The sequence below is a fragment of the Bacillus rossius genome, chromosome 2, assembly GCF_032445375.1.
Source record: "Bacillus rossius redtenbacheri isolate Brsri chromosome 2, Brsri_v3, whole genome shotgun sequence".
Lineage (NCBI taxonomy): Eukaryota > Metazoa > Arthropoda > Insecta > Phasmatodea > Bacillidae > Bacillus > Bacillus rossius.
The window spans coordinates 128,632,106-128,653,800 of NC_086331.1; the positions used below are offsets into that span (position 1 = coordinate 128,632,106).

The 21,695-nt window shown below is 44.2% G+C and overlaps 2 protein-coding genes across 2 annotated transcripts in view; one reads left to right on the top strand and one right to left on the bottom strand.

Annotated features, from left to right (window-relative positions):
- LOC134529818 (vacuolar protein sorting-associated protein 33B) overlaps positions 1-1,033 on the bottom strand; it is a 28,981-nt gene extending 27,948 nt beyond the window's left edge. The window contains exon 1 of the mRNA XM_063364298.1: positions 660-1,033. Within this exon, the coding sequence (XP_063220368.1) occupies positions 660-817 (158 nt within the window). The 5' untranslated portion in view covers positions 818-1,033. The remainder of the gene's footprint in view (positions 1-659) is intronic.
- A 12,602-nt stretch (positions 1,034-13,635) lies between these two features.
- The window catches only part of LOC134528988 (scavenger receptor class B member 1-like), a 54,734-nt gene continuing 46,674 nt past the window's right edge, over positions 13,636-21,695 (top strand). Inside the window, exon 1 of the mRNA XM_063362656.1 lies at positions 13,636-13,690. Coding sequence (XP_063218726.1) covers positions 13,639-13,690 — 52 coding nt within the window. The 5' untranslated portion in view covers positions 13,636-13,638. The remainder of the gene's footprint in view (positions 13,691-21,695) is intronic.

Below are 21,695 nucleotides of genomic sequence, written 5' to 3' on the forward strand. Positions count from 1 at the left end.
TGAAATTCATTATTAATTTCCAAAAAAAAAAAAAAAGCCTCGGCAACACTATATTTCTAAAAATCGGAGAAAAACAGGATCAAGTTGCAACTAGTATCACGTAAACAGTAGGTTGGCAAAAACAAGCAGGCCACTCGCTTATGAAAAACAGTTTCTACTAAGCTGTTAAAGCACAATGGTGGGGGCCAAGTCACTTCACAGGCTACCTATGTCACCTGTAACAGTAATTTCTCAAAAACTAGTAGGGATGTTTAAACACTGTTATCAGGGTAAGAAGAGGAACATTTGTAGTGTCCAAAATAACATTTTGAATTCTATTATTCTTTTAAGGAAAAGCTTCAACATCATCGACCTAACCTTTTACGGAATAATTAGAAAATAAATCTAGAAAAAAAAGAGACAGAGAAAAGTGGTTTGAATAAAAAAATATTAAATATCGTCAAAAAATTGTTTCTTGCAGTATGTTTGATAATATTCAAATTAATTTTAGTTTCATTTTTGAAGGCTTTTACTGTACAATTTTGCTGGAGTATATCGCCTTTCAGGGAAAACAAACAGCTGTAGTACTCAAAAACACTCAATTAGTTAGTTTTTTTTTCCCGGAAAAGGCCCCATTTGATGAAGTTTATCAAGTAAACAACGAAAAAAAAAATACAAACCTTAAAAATGAAACGCCAATAACATTGTCCAAAGATTTCATTAGAACTGGATCAATAATTATGTTCTTTTTCCCTGGAACGTTTTGTAATATTTCCGAAAGCTTCCTCTGAGATATTAATTGCAGTGCATCTAAGCGACTGTCAAATGCCGATTCCATTGCGATTATTTCAAGGCATCTTTTTTATGGTAAAATTATTTGCGCCAACAACCAGAAACTTTCTTTATCGATACTCATCTATAACTGTACGAATATTACTTCTTCAAATTAAGCTCAACTCACAATAATCCGTCGCGTTCGTTCGTCAGTTACACGTCTGTCAACAAACCTTAAATTCACAACCATCCGCACTTCCGTCGAATACTTTTTCATTGTAATGCTGCCAACAAACCAAAAATCTTAGAAACTGGTGAAAATTTATCTCGCACATATTGATGATCATGAAAGTTAAGCACTTAAATATTTCAATTCAATTGTTTTTTCGCTCTAATATGTTCAAATTATGTTAATAACATTTAATGAAAGCTAAAAGCAAATAAATATACTTAAAAACCTTATAAGACAGTAAAGGTCGCTGACAATAAGTAGCTATATGGCATAGGCGTGCGCACGGTAGGTGCCACAGGTACCTTGGCACCACCATTAGGGTTAACGTTATTTTGTTTTTTACAAGCAGAAATAATACACACCTTAAATAGCACCATTTTGCGCTTTCAAATCCAAAATACCCCCCGCTTTAGGCTCGGGGTCAGTGAATGATAGGGCTGTTGTGTAATCTGGCACCACCACTACTGAAGTCCTGTGCACGCCTATGCTATATGGCTAACATTTTGGAGGCTATTTCATCCATACGTCGGTCGAAAGTGAAAGTTGGTAAGGTTTTGACAGACGGACAGAATTTTTCGGGAAAAATTATTGGCTGCAGGTCACGTGATCTACGGATGGATAAGACGGTTGATTGCGAGTCGAGCTTACTTTACAAAACTCATTTCCGTTGCATTTCATGTAGGTTATTACTTATTAATGTTTTCCTTACTAACAATGTAGCCACGTATTTGAATAAACAATTTTCTTTATTTAAATACTATTTTGACATGACAACGTCTAATAAATCGATGAACGCCGGCTGCATGCACTAAAAAGTGTCCCGTAACGCACATTGTCCCACTACGATGTGTCCCGTTACGCTCATTGTACGCTTGGGCCGCATCTATCTCTCTTCCACTCGATTTGACTTTTCAATCATGTTTTCGTCGTTTGAATTATTATTATGTAATTTAACGATCGTCCACCGATTTTCAGCACAATCGGTACAGTTATTTAAAAGTAATGTTGATTTTTCAAATACGTTTTTGTACGAACAATGGTGTTTTACATGACGTCGTACCTCCGTGCCTCGGGGTTAAAGCCCGGATCACAGCCCTGTCCGCAGCGCGCCACGGCTTTGGGAATGACGTCACTTCCGCTCCGTGCGCGCGAGAGCAGTGCGCCGGCGTCCTGGTCTCCAGTCCCGTGCGAGCCACCTTCGAGGCTAGACGCGGCCGCGAGACGCTCCATAAACTCGCTGCTATTATCGCTTTTGTTTTCTGTACTATAGTGTGTTATAATCTCTTATATAGTTTTCTTTACCGTGTGCGTGAGTGTTGTTTTGTATCTGGCGTGTCTGCGGGCCAAAACACGTGGACTAACACAACTAGCCTGCACCACACATTTCTCCAGCGCGCGAGACGTCCCTCGGCAGCTACATGGGCCGGACGGTCCACCCCTGCCTCCCCGCAGGAGGCTGCTCTACGCGAGAGAGCTGGCGCCGGGCAATACAAGAAAACGGCCGAGAAACGTCCGCCACGTCTCCACGTATTCTACGGAGACGGGTACGCGATATTTGGCGCCCGTACGTGTGGCGAACTTCAAGTCCACAAGAGAGCGCGTGCAGTGCAGGAAAAGAGTGTACAGTGAGTGATCAGACAGCATGAAAATCCACCTGGGACAATGAATTGATTCACTTATCCACCTAGACAGTACTTCTGATCTCATCAACGCGAGGACGCAACCATTCCTTTCCCACGTTTCCAATACCTATCAGTTTCACGGTTCAGCTGATAACGCATCGCCGTCTTCCGTCGCGCAACCGGATTATATTTCCCGTCGATTCACCCCCCCCTCCCCCTTCCACGGAATAACGCACCGTGGTATCCCCTCCTTTTCCTCCCTTTCGCCGCTCTGCCATCGGTGATCTTCGTGGCGCGCCGGCGGTGTTCGGGCAGGCGCGGTGATAGCCTTCGCGGGCCGGCTGCGCAGTCGGAGCGGCCACGTGGCCCCCTGTTTGTAAACAATGCTGCCGCACGGTTTGACAGTTATGTGCGCGATGTGTCATCTACCGAAAGGCATGGACCTTGTGACAGGAGAGGGCAGTGTCGGAACACGTGCACGTGCGCGCCACTGAGGCGCAGTGAGGTGAAGACAGAAGCTGCTGAGGGTGTGTTGTTGTGGGACAGGGATACAGCATCAGAGCAGATGCATGGGGTAGCCTCGAACACAGCGAGTGCCGTGTACCGGGAAAAAGGGGGATGTGACGAGTGTAGAGGCTGCTCCGGCAACCGTGTTGGGTCGATGTTACCGAACCAGAATCCACCGTCGCCGAACCTAATTGACTGGGACACGCCTACGAACTCGGCAGCGCCGCCAATCACGTACGCTGTGCGGGTTGCCACAGGGGCCGGGCATATAGTGTTGCCGGAGTTTAGCGGGTTCGTTCACGAAGACCCACGGGAGTTTGTGCGATGGTGTGAGAGGCGTATGTTACAGTGCAGTGTGCCAGTAGAGGAGTGGACACAACGCACGAGCGAACAGTTGCGTGGGCGAGCTCGTGAGTGGTGGACTCTATGGGGGCGATACGATATGCAGTGGCGGGAGTTCGCCATGTGTCTCATGCAGCGATTTGACGACCGCCAGGCAGTCTTGAGCTGCAAGGCCCGTTTCTACGGCGAGGCACAGAGGGACACGGAATCGGTGGAGAGATTACTGGCGGGCAAGTTGCAGCTTTATCGTCGCATAGCCTCAGGGGAAGCGCCGGAGCAAGCATTGCCGGACGTGACCGCGTTAGTGCGGGAAGAATTAAACCCTTCCTCAGGCCGTATTGCAACGGGTCTGTTGAAGAATATGTACGACAGGCCGTAGCCACGGAGGGCAACCTGCAGCGCCTTCTGGGGCGCCGGACAATTACAACCACTCCCGGACGAGAGCCCAGACACCAGTACAGAGCGCCCGATCTCCCAGAGGGCAACACGCAGCCCGAACGTCCACGGCAGACGGTAGCACGGGCAATCGAAGGCCCACCGAGTGGCAGCCGACAGACCACCACACCAGAGTGGCGGAATGCGGGAAATCGGCGTGACGGAGGCCAACCACCCCAGTGTCACCTTGGATGCCCGCAGGACACGTTCCATTGGCATCAGGACTGCCCAAGACAACGACAACAACAACAACCGGCGGGAAACGGGCAGCAGGGGGTGTAGGACCAACAGTTCTGCCCCCCACACCACCTAACCCCCTTCCCAAAGCCAGGGCCGAGACACACATAACATTGGGACAGCTCACCACCCCAGATGACTGGCTGATGTGGCTACTCGTCACTCTGAACGGGAGACCGACGGCCGCTCTCGTAGATACAGGTGCGAGCCACGTGTTTGTGGCCCAACACTTGGTACCGCCAGCGGACATCACACCAAGATGCTGCGCCTGGCCACGAGCACCGGAGTCGGGACAGCCATCGGGGACGCCATCATAACGGTGAGTGTAAGGGAGCTGGTTACACAGACGGCAGCAGTTGTAGTAGAGGGACTCAGGGAGGACCTAGTGCTCGGACAGCCTTGGTTGGTGGAACATGACACAGTGATAGCGCCGGCCTCTTGGCTAGTGAATGTTGGCAAACATGAGCGCCTGGCAGTGTATGCACTAGGTAGAGCACCACCTCCCCCGAGAGAGCCCACGAAGTTAGAAGATGTGGACAATGATGTACCCCCAGAGTATCAGGATGTATTCAGGCAGCTCATAAGGGAAAGGCAGAGCGTCTTCGCCACTGCCGACCCACTCAGGCGCACAACGGTGACAGAACACCGAATCCCCACTATGCACGACCAACCAGTGTATGAGGCCCCCAGGGGATATGGTTTCCGTGAGCAACGGGTGATACGTGAGCAAGTGCACAAAATGTTGCGAGATGGTGTCATTGAACCCTCCAACAGCGCATACAACTCACGCATCGTCCTAGCTGACAAGAAGGATGGGACCATGCGCTTCTGTGTGGACTTCCGTCCCCTGAATAGTGTCACCATCAGTTCTCCACCACCGCAGATCAGTGTGGACGAGGCCTTGGCAGGCCTGGGCAATGCACAAGTGTTCACGACCCTTGACTTACGTTCGGGCTATGGGCAGGTGCCAATACACCCAGGTGACAGAGAAAAGACTGCGTTCACAGTGCCCGATGGTAGATGCTTTCAGTTCTGTGCCATGCCCTTCGGGCTCAAGTGCGCGCCGGCCACATTTCAAGCTATGATGGCCCGCTTTCTGGAAGGGTACATTGGCCAGTTCGTGACAGCCTACCTCGACGACATGATCGTGTACTCCAAGACCTGGGAGGACCATGTGCGGCACCTGTCCCTGGTCCTGGAGCAGCTCGAGACACACCACCTGACCTGTGCCACACAGAGGTGTCACATTGGACGGAGAGAGGTGGAGTTTTTGGGGCATGTGGTGGATGCTGAGGGTAATCGTCTGCACCCGATGCACCTGGCGAAAATTTCAGAAGCTGAACCCCTTAGAACCCGCAAGCAGTTGCAGAAGCTCTTGGGCCTCGCCAACTGGCTGCGGAACTATATCCCGCAGTTCTCCACGCTCACTGCCCCCCTGACAGATCTGTTGTCACCACGACAGCCCTACCACTGGACACCGGCTGCACAGAAGGCGCTGGACAGCTTGAAGGCGGCTTTTCTCCGATGCCACACTCTGTCACGGATAAACCCCGATAGGACGCTGTACGTTCAGACGGATGCGAGGGCCGAGGGGGTGGGCTCAGTGCTATACCAACGAGACGAAAATGGGGACAGGTGCATAATCGACTACGCCAGTGCAAAGTTCGGCCGCGCTGAACGGAACTACCACAGCAATGAACAGGAGTGCCTGGCTGTGGTATGGGCATTGAGGAAGTACCGTCCCCACATCGAGGGTAGGCAATTTGTATTGCGCACGGACAACCAATGCCTCACGTGGTTACGGACCCTCCAGGGGCGGAAAAGCAAGATCGTGAGGTGGGCGCTGTTTCTACAGTCGTTCGACTTCATTGTGGAGCACGTCCCAGGAGTAGAAAACGAGCTGCCGGATGCCCTACCACGGTACCCTGACGAGGGATCGTGTCTGGAGGACGAGGTATCTTGGGACGAGATACTGCCACCTGGCCGTGAGACAGATCACCACCACTCAAGGGACTCAACCTGCCGCCTGCTTGCTCTATGTGTGGACGACGACCCGCCTCCTGTGGACCTGGTTGAGCTGAAATGTCGGGTGCACGATGCCCAACACACCACTCAGGATGCTGAGCGCAGACGCGCGAAGCAAATAGCGGAACCATGTGAGACCTGGACTACGAGGGATGGCGTGCTCTACACACGAGGAATGGAACCCGATCAGGAGTGGCGCACCTATGTTCCACCGGAGGCATGTGAAGCGGTGTTGTGCTTTATGCATGATCACGTCCTGGCCGGACACCCTGGGGTGGACCAAACACGGCGGGCGGTCGGTCAGCACTATTACTGGCCCGGCATGGCCCGGGACGTGTGGGAGTACGTGAGGACTTGTGAGACGTGTCAAGAGCAGAAAGCGTGGTGGAGCGACGGGATGGAGCAACAACAGCCTCGCATTCCCACTACCCCTTTCCAGTCTATCGCGCTGGACGTCATGGGGCCATATCCCCGCACAGCCCGGGGCAAGAGATTCCTGGTGGTAGTGACCGATCTCTTCACCCATTGGGTAGAAACTTACCCCACCAGCAATTTTCGGGCCAACACCATTGGGACAATATTACAAACGGAATTCTTCCCGTGTTGGGGCTACCCGAGAGACCTGCTGACGGACAACGCCAGTCAATTCGTCGGGAGGCAGTGGCGGGAGATGTGCAACTCGTGGCACATCGAACACCGGACCACACCTGCCTACCACCCCCGAGCCAACCCGACGGAGAGGTGAAACCAAGAGTTGAAAGTCCAGATGCGCATAAGGCTGGGTAGCAACCATACTAAGTGGGACGACCATCTTGCAGAGGCTCTGTTTTGCATCCATCGCAGAACCAATGCAGCCACAGGAATGACCCCAGCGGAAATGGTCCAAGGCCACAATTTGCCCTTGCCAGGAGAATGGACAGCCCACGGGGTAGCCAATGAAGAGGAAGACCCAGAGGAGTACCATCAATGGCGAGAGACAGAAATGACAACAGCGCGCGAACACCAGGGGGCCTATACTCGCCAGATAACACAGCAGACGACCCGAATGCCACAGGAACTCTAACCTGGAGAACTGGTATACGTGCGCACGCAGCCTCTATCCAGCGCGCCGAAGAACTACAGTGCTGGGTTGAGCCCCAGATGGTCGGGACCACACCCGACCCTTAAACGGCTAAGTAGGAGCACCTACCTAGTCCGCCTGGATGGACGGCGGGTGCGAAAAGTGCACCGAGACACCATACGGAGAACAACATTCCCAGGAGAAAATTTGGTCTCTGAGGATGTCACCCTAGTAGAAGTGGATGAAACGTCTACTTCAGAAGACTCGATCACGCCTCGAGGCATGCGGGGCCTGTTCCATGCCACCCCCAGCCCAGAAACAGCGACCCTGGAAACAACAGGAAGCTCGGCCACAAGTCCAAGGCGACGCCGTCGGAGACGCACGACGCGGACACTGATCTGTGACGTCACCGGGATGCCCGAGGCGGGCGCAGATGCGACGGACGAACAACCTCTGGTGACCGAGCCGGACGAGGAGGAGGCAGCTGAGCCACTCTCCCCCACCTGAGGTGGATGGGGACATGGTGCCTCCCTCGCCGATGCAGAGTTCCGAGACACAGTCGAGGAGCCGGCTGAGACGACCCCAAGATGCAACCGACGACGTCGCCGAGCCCCACGTTACTTGGCAGACTATGTCACAGGCTCGGAGCTGGACGCGCTTGTGTACGACGACCCGGCTAGTACGGGGTGAGAGAGGCGGTCCTAACCCCGACGACCACCGCGGGAGAGGGCGTCCCTATCCTGCTGCCTCGGGTGGAAGCACGGACGGCCTGGACCCGGGCTTATCCAGGGGGGGGGGGGGGGCGCGTCTGACGTACGTCCGTGCCTCGGCGTTAAAGCCCGGATCACAGCCCTGTCCGCAGCGCGCCGCGGCTTTGGGAATGACGTCACTTCCGCTCCGTGCGCGCGAGAGCAGTGCGCCCGGCATCCTTGTCTCCAGTCCCGTGCGAGCCACCTTCGAGGCTAGACGCGGCCGCGAGACGCTCCATAAACTCGCCGCTATTATCGCTTTTGTTTTCTATTCTATAGTGTGTTATAATCTCTTATATAGTTTTCTTTACCGTGTGCGTGAGTGTTGTTTTGTATCTGGCGTGTCCGCGGGCCAAAACACGTGGACTAACACAACTAGCCTGCACCACACATTTCTCCAGCGCGCGAGACGTCCCTCGGCAGCTACATGGGCCGGACGGTCCACCCCTGCCTCCCCGCAGGAGGCTGCTCTACGCGAGAGAGCTGGCACCGGGCAATACAAGAAAACGGCCGAGAAACGTCCGCCACGTCTCCATGTATTCTATGGAGACGGGTACGCGATATACAGTTACACATAATAATTCAAATTACACCCGGGATCTTTTGCACAATGTTTTAAAAAATATTGTAACACATTACAAATAAGTTTGGTGTATTTGGGATGCGTATTTGTTATAAAATCGTATTATAAAAACGAAATAATATTATTCCCCTACGGTGCTGCCATCTACGGTGACGGACGCGAACCGAACGAATTACGCTATCTATCCGCGTCCTTGGCAACCAGGCACTCGTTAATACATATTTTCCTTTGTTTATCGCGAGGGGCGTTATTATTAATGAATTATAAATAAAATTTAGTGCCCAAGGTCACAATTGCATATATATCATTTTGAGCACTGGAAGACATAAAAACGTAAAATATTCTCGACGAATTTTAATCTCGGCACCACGAGCGTCTGGGTTGGTGATTAAAGCCGAAATTCTTTCTTAAACTTACTAATACTTATTTTATTAACTGCAAGGGCATTTTTATTAAATTCTACGTTTAATTTCACGACGAACAAACTTCGTCGTTAAATGTGTAATTCCGAAAAAGCATAAAACATTCTCGACGATCTTGAAGTTAAATAGCAAACATGTATAAAAGTTATAGTTAAAATAATCTATTCGTTAAAGTAATAAACATATTTGAATTAATGAGTGCAAATAAAAGTAAATTTATCAATTAAATTGTAGATTTCATTTCACTCCTTCTTTGTGTCCATACAAAATAGTGATAATTCAATAAAAATGATTCAATTTTATTGATAAAAGTATGCAATCATTTCATCAATGTTTTGTTATGACGTTGTCACGTTAACCTATCGTCCGTAAACCGACTTTACAGACAACCAATTTTTTTTATATAAATTGGGAGTTTTCGATACAAAAAGGGCATATTGCTTTACAATTTTCTTAATACTTTATTCAAATTTTATTTTCGTTAACACATAAATCCCATATTATGGGCTTAAAAAAATCTTTATGATATTGTGTATTCCAAAAAAAATTTATTACTAAGGGCCAATTGCAAAATAGTTCCGAGATATCTTGGAGGATGCGATAAGTCAAAGCCTAGGATGTTTCATTGCACAGTTGTGTGTTGAGTTTGAGCCGAGTAAAATCCAAGTATTACTTGAGCGAATGTTGAGACTAGCCGACACCAGACTCCAAGTACACTCGAACTCAACTCGGAAAAGTAATCCAAGATGGTTGTATAATTAGCACCAGCTGATGTTGAATTTAATTTAACAAAAAATTTGAAGAAATTTAAGGAAAAATGTTGGAAGGTTAATCCAGCTTTTGCAGGTTTTTTAATGAAATAATGGTGAGCGGGTGAGCCATATATAAATGCAGTTTTAAATGATATGAGTTTTTATTCAAGGATGTTCTCGGCTCTAAATTTTGCAACCGTTTGTTTGAAAAACCTCAAAATCGCCGAGGGTTAACGCTTTAACCACCCAGTAGCTGGTAATTGAATTACGATGGTATGCATTGGGCAGTTTTTAGGTTTGTTAAAAATTATAACGTCATGTTAAAACCTCGTTGTTTCTAGTAGAGGCATCTTGTGCCTTGTGCATTATGTTCACATGTTGGTTATTGTTTTTTCAGTGTCCATTAGGGTGTAAACATAAGTGGTAGCTGAAGACCCAACAAGCATGCAGAATGCGCAGTTTGTTAAAAAATCTAACGCATATATGTTTCGCGTAATGGTTTAATATAGGCGAAGACATCCACTTCAACAATCTACAATATTATGTCATCAGTAAATTCCCCTGTGTGACAGCATAAACATAAAAATCACAAGCCTCGGTGGTGCTAACGGAGAAGTAAACATGTTAGTGGGCCAAACATTTTTGTGGCATGTGTTTGTTGCTGTTGTAGTAAAATTATCATCGCTCAACACCAGTGTTGTTAAATTGGGCTATAAAAATAGGTCGGTAAATCCATTTGAGTAATAATAATTGAGCTTATATTAAAGTTATGAGGTATGACAAATGTGTAACATGGCCACCAACTTGAAAAAATTTTGAGAAATAATGTTTCCAAAATCAAATATTTTTTTGTTACAGTGTTGTGTTGTGAACAGCAGCAACACACCCATAGCCAGTTTAGAGACTCCTGGTAGTGAAAAAGCAGCATCCCTGCTGGATAGGCAACCAGCGCAGGTGGTGCCAGCAGAACGCCCAGGAGATATGCAACCAGCCACACCAATATCGCCAATGTAGATATTTTTGAATGAGATTTGGAACTAAGATAGCCATCAGCATACCAAAACAAGATGGCGGCTGATGACGAAATCGAATTTCACATCCAAGATGGCGACCATAATGAAAAGGGCAAGGGTATTATCAAAAGATGGTGGGAGGTTCTGTTACATTAAAAATGGCGAGTACAAGTTAGTGACTGAAGAGTTTTTTGTTCTTTAATTCCTGGGTGGAAATAGGAGGGAGGAGGCTGGCCCTGGGATCTAAGTCCATGCTGAAGATGATGAATGCAATACCTAAATGCTCTGTTTTTCTATATCTGCAGTTATACGGTTGAAATTTCAGGAAATCTAGGCGAATCATTCTGTACAATCAGTAGAATCATGACTTTCCTCAAAAGTACCCCCAAAGCAACAAACTTATAACTGTAACGATATGCTTCCCTTGGCTGTTGCAATGCTTTGCTTTCATGTTCAGTACATGGTTTCACACTTATTGCTGACGAAGGATGTTGATCTGAGGAATCTGTCACAGAACTTATTCGATCTCTAGTATAACTTATAGTCACTTGTATACTTCAGGATTTACTTCTATTCAAGTCATTATAATCGTTCACGCCATTGTCATACGATGTCGCAGGCTTTCTTACATACGGCGGAAGAAAATCATTTCTCGCAATTTATCATGCAAACATTTTTTTCGGCTTTCTTGATTACCTTGATTATGATTCACATTTTTATGATGATTATGGACATCTTGGACATCATAAAACTGAGTCCATCTCACCTTAATTTATGGATTCAGGCTTGTAGATTTCTGTACCACGTAAACTTGAAGACAACAGAACTTGAGGAGATTCATCAAGGTCTACTGCTCTACGACACGAGACGAAACACAGTAACCTGACGCGGATGAAAGACACAGCAGACACGGCTGAAACCTACAAGGCGAGACAGAATACGTCCTGCGAGACAGGAACACGACTTGTACGAGACATGAAGTCAAACGACTGATGAAACACAAAAACGACAAACATTTGCAGACTGGCATACAAACGAAAACTAAGAGACGAGAGATCAATAAAACACAAAACTGTACACAGTCTGTTCACATAGTCGTGACAACTTCACCCGAGGCGAAAACATGTCTAGCGATTAATTTCGACGTACAGAGTTCGAAGTACAGGTGCGCTCTCTTGACGAGCATTTCTTCAGGCTGTACTAGACCAATAAGCAGAAAAAACTATACTGTACAGAAAGTTTAACATAAAACATAGTTTTGACGTTTAAGATCATCAACCCCATCTCACGGTTACGATTTTACGAGTGCAAGCGACGAGTGGCTTCTTAATTCCTGGATGGAAAATGGCAGAAGGGGGGGGGGGGGGGGGAGGCTGGCACTCGGAATCTACGCCCATGCTAAGATGATGACTGCAATGTGCGCCGAAACATCGGTTATGAGCGACCTTTATCGGGCGCGGCTGAAATGGCCTCGAAAGCTTGAGAACTACACTTCATTGTATTGCAGGCCGTGCAAACGACAGAATATCTCCGAACGAGGTCCAGAGGAACCGGCCATCTTGGTTTAGGATCGGCGTATTTGACTGGCAATACTCCAGGCACAGGCCGGGATGACCCTCGCAATAGGCCACGGACGATTCCCTTCCCAATATAACTTTTCCGTGTACTTGTGTCTCATAGGACATTAGACTCAATCGTCTCTAATGACTAGAGACCCGTGAAATTCGCGGGTTCATTTCGTGTTATGCTAAAATACAAATAATTATACCTTAGTGTTGCTTCTGTCATTGGTTCACTGTTAATCTGGAGGACTGAGGGCCAATTAGAGACCCTCACTCATAGAAGTGTCGAATCACAGGCCACCCAGTCGAGACGACTCACGAGTCAGCAGCCAATGAACAGTTGGCATTTGCCCGAGTGTGTAGAGGATATTGGAGTCTATCCTGGAGGTCATTGAACCCGCGAATTTCACGGGTCTCTACTAATGACTAGGGATTGGAAAAATTCGCGGTGTCAATGACCTCTAGGATGGACTCCACGATCCTCTATGTACGCAGGAATATTACACCAGCTCATTGGCTACTGACTCGTGACACCTGCTAACTGGGATGCTTATAATTCGATACTTCTTACGTTGAGGGTCATTCATTGGCTCACAGTCCTTCAGGCAAACTGTGTTCCAATCAATGAAGCGGCAATAAGTTACACGCACTTGGATTCTAGCCTATCGCGAAATGAACCCGCGAATTTTTCCTGTCTCTACTAATGACTAGAGTCCCGGAAATTTCGCGGATTCCTCTGGCCTCAGGATAGAATTCAAAGTTATAGGTGTGCTCGACCCATATTTACTTTCCCATTGGTTGATTTCATAGCGAGAACATCTTTATCCTTGTTATTTGGCACTACCTGATTCGCTTACTTCTCTCCTAGCTGGACATCGTTGGCTCACGGTCGTAGAGGGGCGTGTCCAGATAACTGCGGTCCAATCATGAACACAGTGCGTCAGTGTGGAGGTTTGCATTCTAGCTTACGACTAAATGAATCCGCGAAATTTCCGTGGCTCTACTAATGACCTTAAGGTTACAAAACGTCGAGCCAAAGTAAAAAAACAAATCAGTATTTTCGCGATAAATGACAATCTCTAGCCGCAGCTAGGAGGGTCGCGGGTTCGAACGCCGCGAGCAGTGGCGTGATCGCCGCGTCGTGTCGGGGTGTGGAGGGGGGACGGGTTTCTTCCCCCGGAGCGCCAATCACAGGGCGCGGCGCTTATCGGCGCGCGATAACCCCGCCCGGCGGCTCGTCGCGCGCGGAAAAGCAGGCGGCGCGGGCGGCCCGGGGACAGACGCCGGCCCGCGACGTGACTCTGGCGACGCGACTCTGGCGACGCGACGCTGGCGATGAGAACCATGACGGGGGAGGAAGGCCGAGCCCAGGCCTCGAAGGACAGCCGGTGGACGGGTGAGTGGACACCAGAGACCACGAGGCTGGTGAGTGGACACCAGAGACCACGAGGCGGCCGGTGACAACTCCGAGGACACCCTCATCGGCTCGCGTGCGGAGATATGAGGATGTCCCGAGTGTTTCGGCGCACATTGCAGTCATCATCTTCAGCATGGGCTAAGATCCCGAGGGCCAGCCTCTACCCTCCTATTTCCACCCAGGAATTAAGAAATCCGTCGTCGCTTGTTTCCACCCAGGAATTAAGAAATCCCTCGTCGCTTGTTTCCACCCAGAAATTAAGAAATCCCTCGTCACTTGTTTCCACCCAGGAATTAAGAAATCCGTCGTCGCTTGTTTCCACCCAGGAATTAAGAAATCCGTCGTCGCTTGTTTCCACCCAGGAATTAAGAAATCCCTCGTCGCTTGTTTCCACCCAGAAATTAAGAAATCCCTCGTCACTTGTTTCCACCCAGGAATTAAGAAATCCATGGTCGCTTGTTTCCACCCAGGAATTAAGAAATCCCTCGTCGCTTGTTCCCACCCAGGAATTAAGAAATCCGTCGTCGCTTGTTTCCACCCAGGAATTAAGAAATCCCTCGTCGCTTGTTTCCACCCAGAAATTAAGAAATCCCTCGTCACTTGTTTCCACCCAGGAATTAAGAAATCCATGGTCGCTTGTTTCCACCCAGGAATTAAGAAATCCCTCGTCGCTTGTTTCCACCCAGGAATTAAGAAATCCCTCGTCGCTTGTTCCCACCCAGGAATTAAGAAATCCCTCGTCGCTTGTTCCCACCCAGGAATTAAGAAATCCCTCGTCGCTTGTTCCCACCCAGGAATTAAGAAATCCCTCGTCGCTTGTTTCCACCCAGGAATTAAGAAATCCCTCGTCGCTTGTTTCCACCCAGGAATTAAGAAATCCCTCGTCGCTTGTTCCCACCCAGGAATTAAGAAATCCCTCGTCGCTTGTTTCCACCCAGGAATTAAGAAATCCCTCGTCGCTTGTTTCCACCCAGGAACTAAGAAATCCCTCGTCGCTTGTTTCCACCCAGGAATTAAGAAATCCCTCGTCGCTTGTTTCCACCCAGGAATTAAGAAATCCAACGTCGCTTGTTTCCACCCAGGAATTAAGTAATCCCTCGTCGCTTGTTCCCACCCAGGAATTAAGATATCCCTCGTCGCTTGTTTCCACCCAGGAATTAAGAAATCCCTCGTCGCTTGTTCCCACCCAGGAATTAAGAAATCCCTCGTCGCTTGTTTCCACCCAGGAATTAAGAAATCCCTCGTCGCTTGTTCCCACCCAGGAATTAATAAATCCCTCGTCGCTTGTTCCCACCCAGGAATCAAGAAATCCCTCGTCGCTTGTTTCCACCCAGGAATCAAGAAATCCCTCGTCGCTTGTTTCCACCCAGGAATTAAGAAATCCCTCGTCGCTTGTTCCAAGAAATCCCTCGTCGCTTGTTCCCACCCAGGAATTAATAAATCCCTCGTCGCTTGTTCCCACCCAGGAATCAAGAAATCCCTCGTCGCTTGTTTCCACCCAGGAATCAAGAAATCCCTCGTCGCTTGTTTCCACCCAGGAATTAAGAAATCCCTCGTCGCTTGTTCCCACCCAGGAATTAAGAAATCCCTCGTCGCTTGTTCCCACCAAGGAATTAAGAAATCCCTCGTCACTTGTTCTCACCCAGGAATCAAGAAATCTCTCGTCGTTTGTTTCCACCCAGGAATTAATAAATCCCTCGTCGCTTGTTCCCACCCAGGAATTAATAAATCCCTCGTCGCTTGTTCCCACCCAGGAATTAAGAAATCCCTCGTCGCTTGTTTCCACCCAGGAATTAAGAAATCCCTCGTCGCTTGTTCCCACCCAGGAATTAATAAATCCCTCGTCGCTTGTTCCCACCCAGGAATTAAGAAATCCCTCGTCGCTAGTTCCCACCCAGGAATTAAGAAATCCCTGGTCGCTCTTTTCCACCCAGGAATTAAGAAATCCCTCGTCGCTTGTTTCCACCCAGGATTTAAGAAATCCCTCGTCGCTTGTTCCCACCCAGGAATTAATAAATCCCTCGTCGCTTGCGCTCGTAAAATCGTAAACGTGAAATGGGGTTGATAAACGTAAACGTCAAAACTATGTATCATGGAAAACTTTCTGTATGGCATAATCTTTCTGCTTATTGCACTGAAAACGTAGTGGGGGTTTTCTAAGTTTTCGTCAATGCTCCATGCTTAACTCATCAGCCTTCATCTTCACCGATGACTCTGACGTCAACGAGGTCTCGGGTCCTGGCCCAGTCATTTTGAAGCTTCAATTAGGCTGTCGAGTTTACTAGCTGGTGAAAAAACTCGTGCTTGTTCAGCTTTTTGCCACTAGCTCAGCGAGTCTCTGCCAAAACTGTGTTTTTGACGTGATGACGTCTTATGAATCGATGAACCCCGGCTGCACGCACTAAAAATTGTCACGTTCCACCTGAGCCGAGCGTGCAAGAACCGGCCAACCACCGTGCGAGAAAATCTTCTATAATATCAAACAGGTTAAGTCGGGCTTTTCAACTAATTGTTCGTGATTATATTTAAACCAATTATTTAAATTAAATTTGAAAAAAAAAACTGTAAATAATATTTGAAAATTAAAAAGTATGCAATTTTTTATCAATGTTTTCTTATGACGTTATCACGTAAAATTATCGTCCGTAAACCGACTTTACAGACAACCCCCCCTTTTTTTCTTCAAAATAATAGGTTACAATAGGTTAAAATGTTTGTTAAAATAGCTTTGCTACAGTTATAGTTATTATTATTTAAATTTTTGTACTACAGCTGTTTTTCGATAGTTCATCAACAAATCAAAGCACAGCAACATGAAGACAGTAAAGAGCAATTCTTCAAACTTACCAGCGGCAGCTACGCGAGGGGCGAGTTCGTGACGAGTGAATTCACAGGCTAGTTGCTGGTGAACTCGCCCAATGTGTGCGGCTGAAGGACTGGTTTGCTCAGCAGGGATTCAGAAGTGGGATAAACGTGGTGATTTTATTGGGGTGAAAATATTATAACTTCTGATTTTTATCTCGGTATAAAGGTGTATGTATCACAATGACTAACCTCTCACCGAAGGTAGGTTATTAAAATGCACAATGGCAAAGAATTCCCAATTAATTTTTTCAAATGTAGAGACTGCGGTCAACAAACTATAGTATATTCCTCGACATAACATCACCAATGAAAAATAAAGTTAACGTATGTTTTGTGTGCATCATCATTTTTGTTTTGCTAACCACACATTCAGTGTTAAATTATTTTTAACTTTTGTTATATTTTTGACTAAAAAACACATAGATTTTGTGTATTTTTAAACATTAATTGTACGTAATTATTACTACATCGTGTAATTTTACACCAAATGTAGGTTTACTTTGCAAAAATTTAACATTGGTGTAAAATACACAGTTTCCGTGTAACTTGAAGATTCTTCTGGTAGTTGTATACTTATAATGTCATAGTAAAATTAAATTAACATAAATTTAAATATCACGTTATGTTATAATAATACTTACTCTTCTGTGGTGAGTATAATTTTACACAAACAATACGCATTTTAAAACAATATTTATTAGTAAGTGCAAATTTACACACTTTTTATTAACACGTTTTAATTAACTCGCTTTCTTGTCTGTTAGTTAGTTTGTCTGTTCAGTACAAATTTTGCAATAGATTTTAAACTGACTTCCCGTATGTAAATAACAGCTATTAACATATATGTATAACAGCTAAAAACAAATTGATTGCATTTACTCGTTATCTTGGTCCTCCAACTTAGTTTATTACTTTGAGCTGTAATGATTTCAATTGGGGTGAAAAGTGCAAAGATTTTTTGATTGCAGATAACACACCCGATGAAGATCCTAGTCAATCACAAACACAAGACTAAAAATAAAAATAATATTATGCAAATAAAAAATTAATATACCACGTTTTAAAACGGACTAAAAAGTATAAACTAATATCTCCTAGTCCCGAACAGATTTATAATCCCATACCGATTCCTAACCCCATGCAGGGTGCCCTGAAAATTTGTGATTGTAAATTTTTAATACCTATGAATACACTTGCAAGATTTAAAACGATAAACGTGGGGCGCATGCGATATATAATAGTAAAGCGTGTAGGGAGTTTCTGTCGATAAATTTCACCCAGCGGTTCATATCGTTTGCAGTGCAATAAAATTATTTGTGGCTTAGGCAAACTATTCGTGCATCAATTATCTATTGCGTGCGCCCCACGTTTTTCCGTTTTAAATCATGCAAGTATTTTCATAGGTATTACCTACAAGCTCACAATCACAAAGACAGTCTGTACGAGGTTAGGAATCTGCATGGTTATAAATCTGGATGGAACTAGATGAATTTATTTTATACATTTAGTCCGTTTTGAAAATGTAGTTTTTTACTTTTTTATTTAAATTATTTTATCTCTGTGTGTCTATCAGGCAAAATTCCATGTGCAAAATGACCACGGAATCGTGTAATTTTACACCAAATGTAGGTTAATATTCTTAAAACTCAACATTTATGTAAAACTACACAATCGCCGTGTTAATCAACGGTTCTTTTAAAAATTTTACACCGAGACTCAAATAATATTTTGTAAAAATAAATATACAAACGTTTATTAATTTTACATTTTTTATATTAAATTATAGAACAAGTACAGTTTTTGTAAATCTGAAACAAATTTATCTAGATGACCAAATTTTGCTACAGTCTTGGGTAAAAATACACAAATGCCAAAATTTTATTTGGATAACTTATGTGTTAAACAACACATTTTGATGTATATGCAAAATTACACATAAAAACTTCTTCAATTAATCAACATCCTCATTTTTTCAGTACGTTTTAGTTTTATTTACATACTTACGTCATTGCAAAATTACATAAAGTTGGTCACAGTAAATTTACAATGACCAAGGAACTACAAAAATACAATTTGTTTTATAATTTGTACTCCATTGATTTACATAAGGTTATGAAGGTAGTATTCCCATTTCTTGATGATCATTATTGTGCACGATGGTCGCAAGATTAAGAAGCATGACTAATGTACAGAAGTTGGTGGGTTGTATCCTCCGCTAGATCACAGAGATGTAGGAAGTAATAACTTGGTCATCGAAAAGTATCAAGTTTAAAATCAATTCTAAATTACACATAGTTTAATAACAGCTATAATCTACAAAAAAGTACAATATTTTTGGAAGTAGTGCTAATTAACATACAGTAAAATTAACTAACAGTTGTGGAAAATTTCTGTAAATTTATGTTACACAATGTAAAAATTCACCAACAGCTAAGACATATTTACCAAACCATAGCAATTGTAATTTTACGCTAAATGTATGCGGCATCAGTGTCTCTCCCAATGTTAGCGTAACTTTATACTGTTTTTGTACTCTTTTGTATTTATACTCTTGAGTTTAAGTAAAAATACACCAACGTGTGTAGGCCTATGTGTAAAATTACACTACTATCAGTGGAGACTCTGCTTCCACGCATATTTAGTGTAAAATTACATATATATTTTCGTGGCGGATCATAAATAGTAATGGATTAATTTTATTTTGTACTCTAACAAGATATACTTTCTCATTTATTTACGTGAAAACGAGCCCAAAGAATAATAATTTTTTCGCCAGCTTACAAGCGATTAACGCAGTAAACATAGGTACTAGTGAATTAGTGCTACCTTTGGTCTGAAATGTTACAAACGCGAAATAAATATTGCCAATAATCATTAGTTTGCTGCTCTTATTCATATTTAACCGCATTTTCTATCTCGAAAGTATTTGTTTACGTCTGTTAAACAAATGCTTATGAAGCCAATTGTTCGATGTCCCTTTAGCTAGCAGCTGTTTTGGGATATTAGTGTATTCATTGAGATATATAACACAGAACATGGTTCTTAGGATCTCTACTGCTCGTTAAACAGACACAAATTTTAGGCAGATTTAGTGAGACATGTCTTTATTGTTTAGGACTATATACTTTAGCTTCAATTGTACATGTTTTGGTACTGTAACAGCACATAATACTGGAATTTTTGCTACGCTTGAATAACTACCAACTTTTTGTTTTTACGTGAAATTTAATTCATAATTGAAACAGTTTTTATGAATTTAAGTTATAATTTTGGTTTTTATCTAAGATCAAAATTTTTTTTTTCTCTATTGGTCAAGGCTTAAACCATTTTCTTAGGTACCTAATTATATTTGAACGTTTTATAGTGTGAAAAAAAACCTTTTGATAGGATTTTCACATATATTGGAAATTTTACAATTTTATATTTAAATAACAATTTTAAATTCATTTGTACAACACAAACATTTTCAGTTACTAGTAATGTTCTGTTTTTTATTCACATATATTTAATAAAAAAGTTTCTCAAAATTAAAATTTTGAGATGTCAAACAAAATCAAATAATGTATTTTTCTATAAATTTTAAATTCGTTCGTATATTTTCTGTGTTGTAATTTTTTTATTATTTTTAATACATACATTTCATCCAGTTATGTACAATCCTGATAAAGGCATAGTTGATTGTTTTGCCGACGGACTATTTTTACGCGTGTTAACAACTACACGCCACTATAATAATTTTGGTCAACGTTCACACTTGAACTTGGCCAAACACTGCCCTTTGACATGTCACTTTGCATTATCTAAGAGCGCCCAATCATAGTTGTCGCTCTGCTTTTGTTATTGAGAAAAAGAGTTAAAAGGCATTTGAGATAAGAGAATGTGACCGTGGCATTCATCATACACGCAAACTTCAAGCCGTAAAAGTCGCAAGTGACATTTTTTCCTGCCGCAGAAACCAAGAGTAAAAAAAAAGGCTATGGTAGAGTTTTAATGATTTAATACAATTTATTGGACATACGCCATTGAAGTTTTGCACTGAATGTCAATAAAAATGAAAACGTATACCCACAGCAAACAAGCCTCAAATCATTTATCTCAAACAGATAAACCAAACGATGTAGGTACTTAAACGTATTATGGAAAACAACGATAACAGCACAAACGAACACATATAAACTTAAACATCAGACAGCACAAGAATTCCGTGGAAGGAGTTTAGTCATGAAAAAATAATAACTGCACAGACGAACACAGTGGACCAACAACGACGACACAGTTTCAACAATAACAGTAAATGCAAACAGAAAACAAAACCTGGACAACGCAGCAAATATACGAACACAACGATATTGTGGGCAACACAACGACGACAACACCGACACGTAAACAGTACACATTTCCTATGACAAAACAGTTTCGAGAACTGGCCTGATGATGGGAACAGAAACCAGTTCCCGAAACGTCGCAACTGTTTTGTCATAGGTAATCTACTGTTTTTCGTCGGTGTTGTCGTTGTGTTTTCCATAGTATGTATCTGTTTATCTTAATCGTAGTGTTCGTATATTTGCTGCGTTCCAGGTTTTGTTGTCTGTCTGCATTTACTTTTATTGTAGAAACTATCTCGTAGTTGTTAGCCCATTTTGTTTATCTTTGCTGTTATTATTAATATTTCATTACTAAATTATTTTCACGGAATTCTTGTGCTCTCTGATATTTAAGTTTATATGTGTTAGTTTGTGCTGTTATCGTTGTTTTCCATAATAGGTTTAAGTACATCGTTTGGTTTATCTGTTTGAGAAAATAATGATTGAGGCTTGTACGCTGTGACTTTATGTTTTCAATTGAATTTCTTAATTTTTACGTTCTTGAAATTTTTTCCATGAAAAACAGTGCAAAACTGCAATGGCGAATGACCAAGACATTGTATTAAATCAAAATTCCCCATCACATGATTCATGCTAAGAACGGAATGGAGTGTCACGACGCAGACTTGTGCACAGACATGTCGGAGACGACGTGATCTCAAAGTTCGTTATGTTTTCCGAGCCGCTTTGAGATTGAATCGGTGTGCATTAATGATGAGTCATGCTAAAGTCTTGGCCATTGACTAAACATGAAT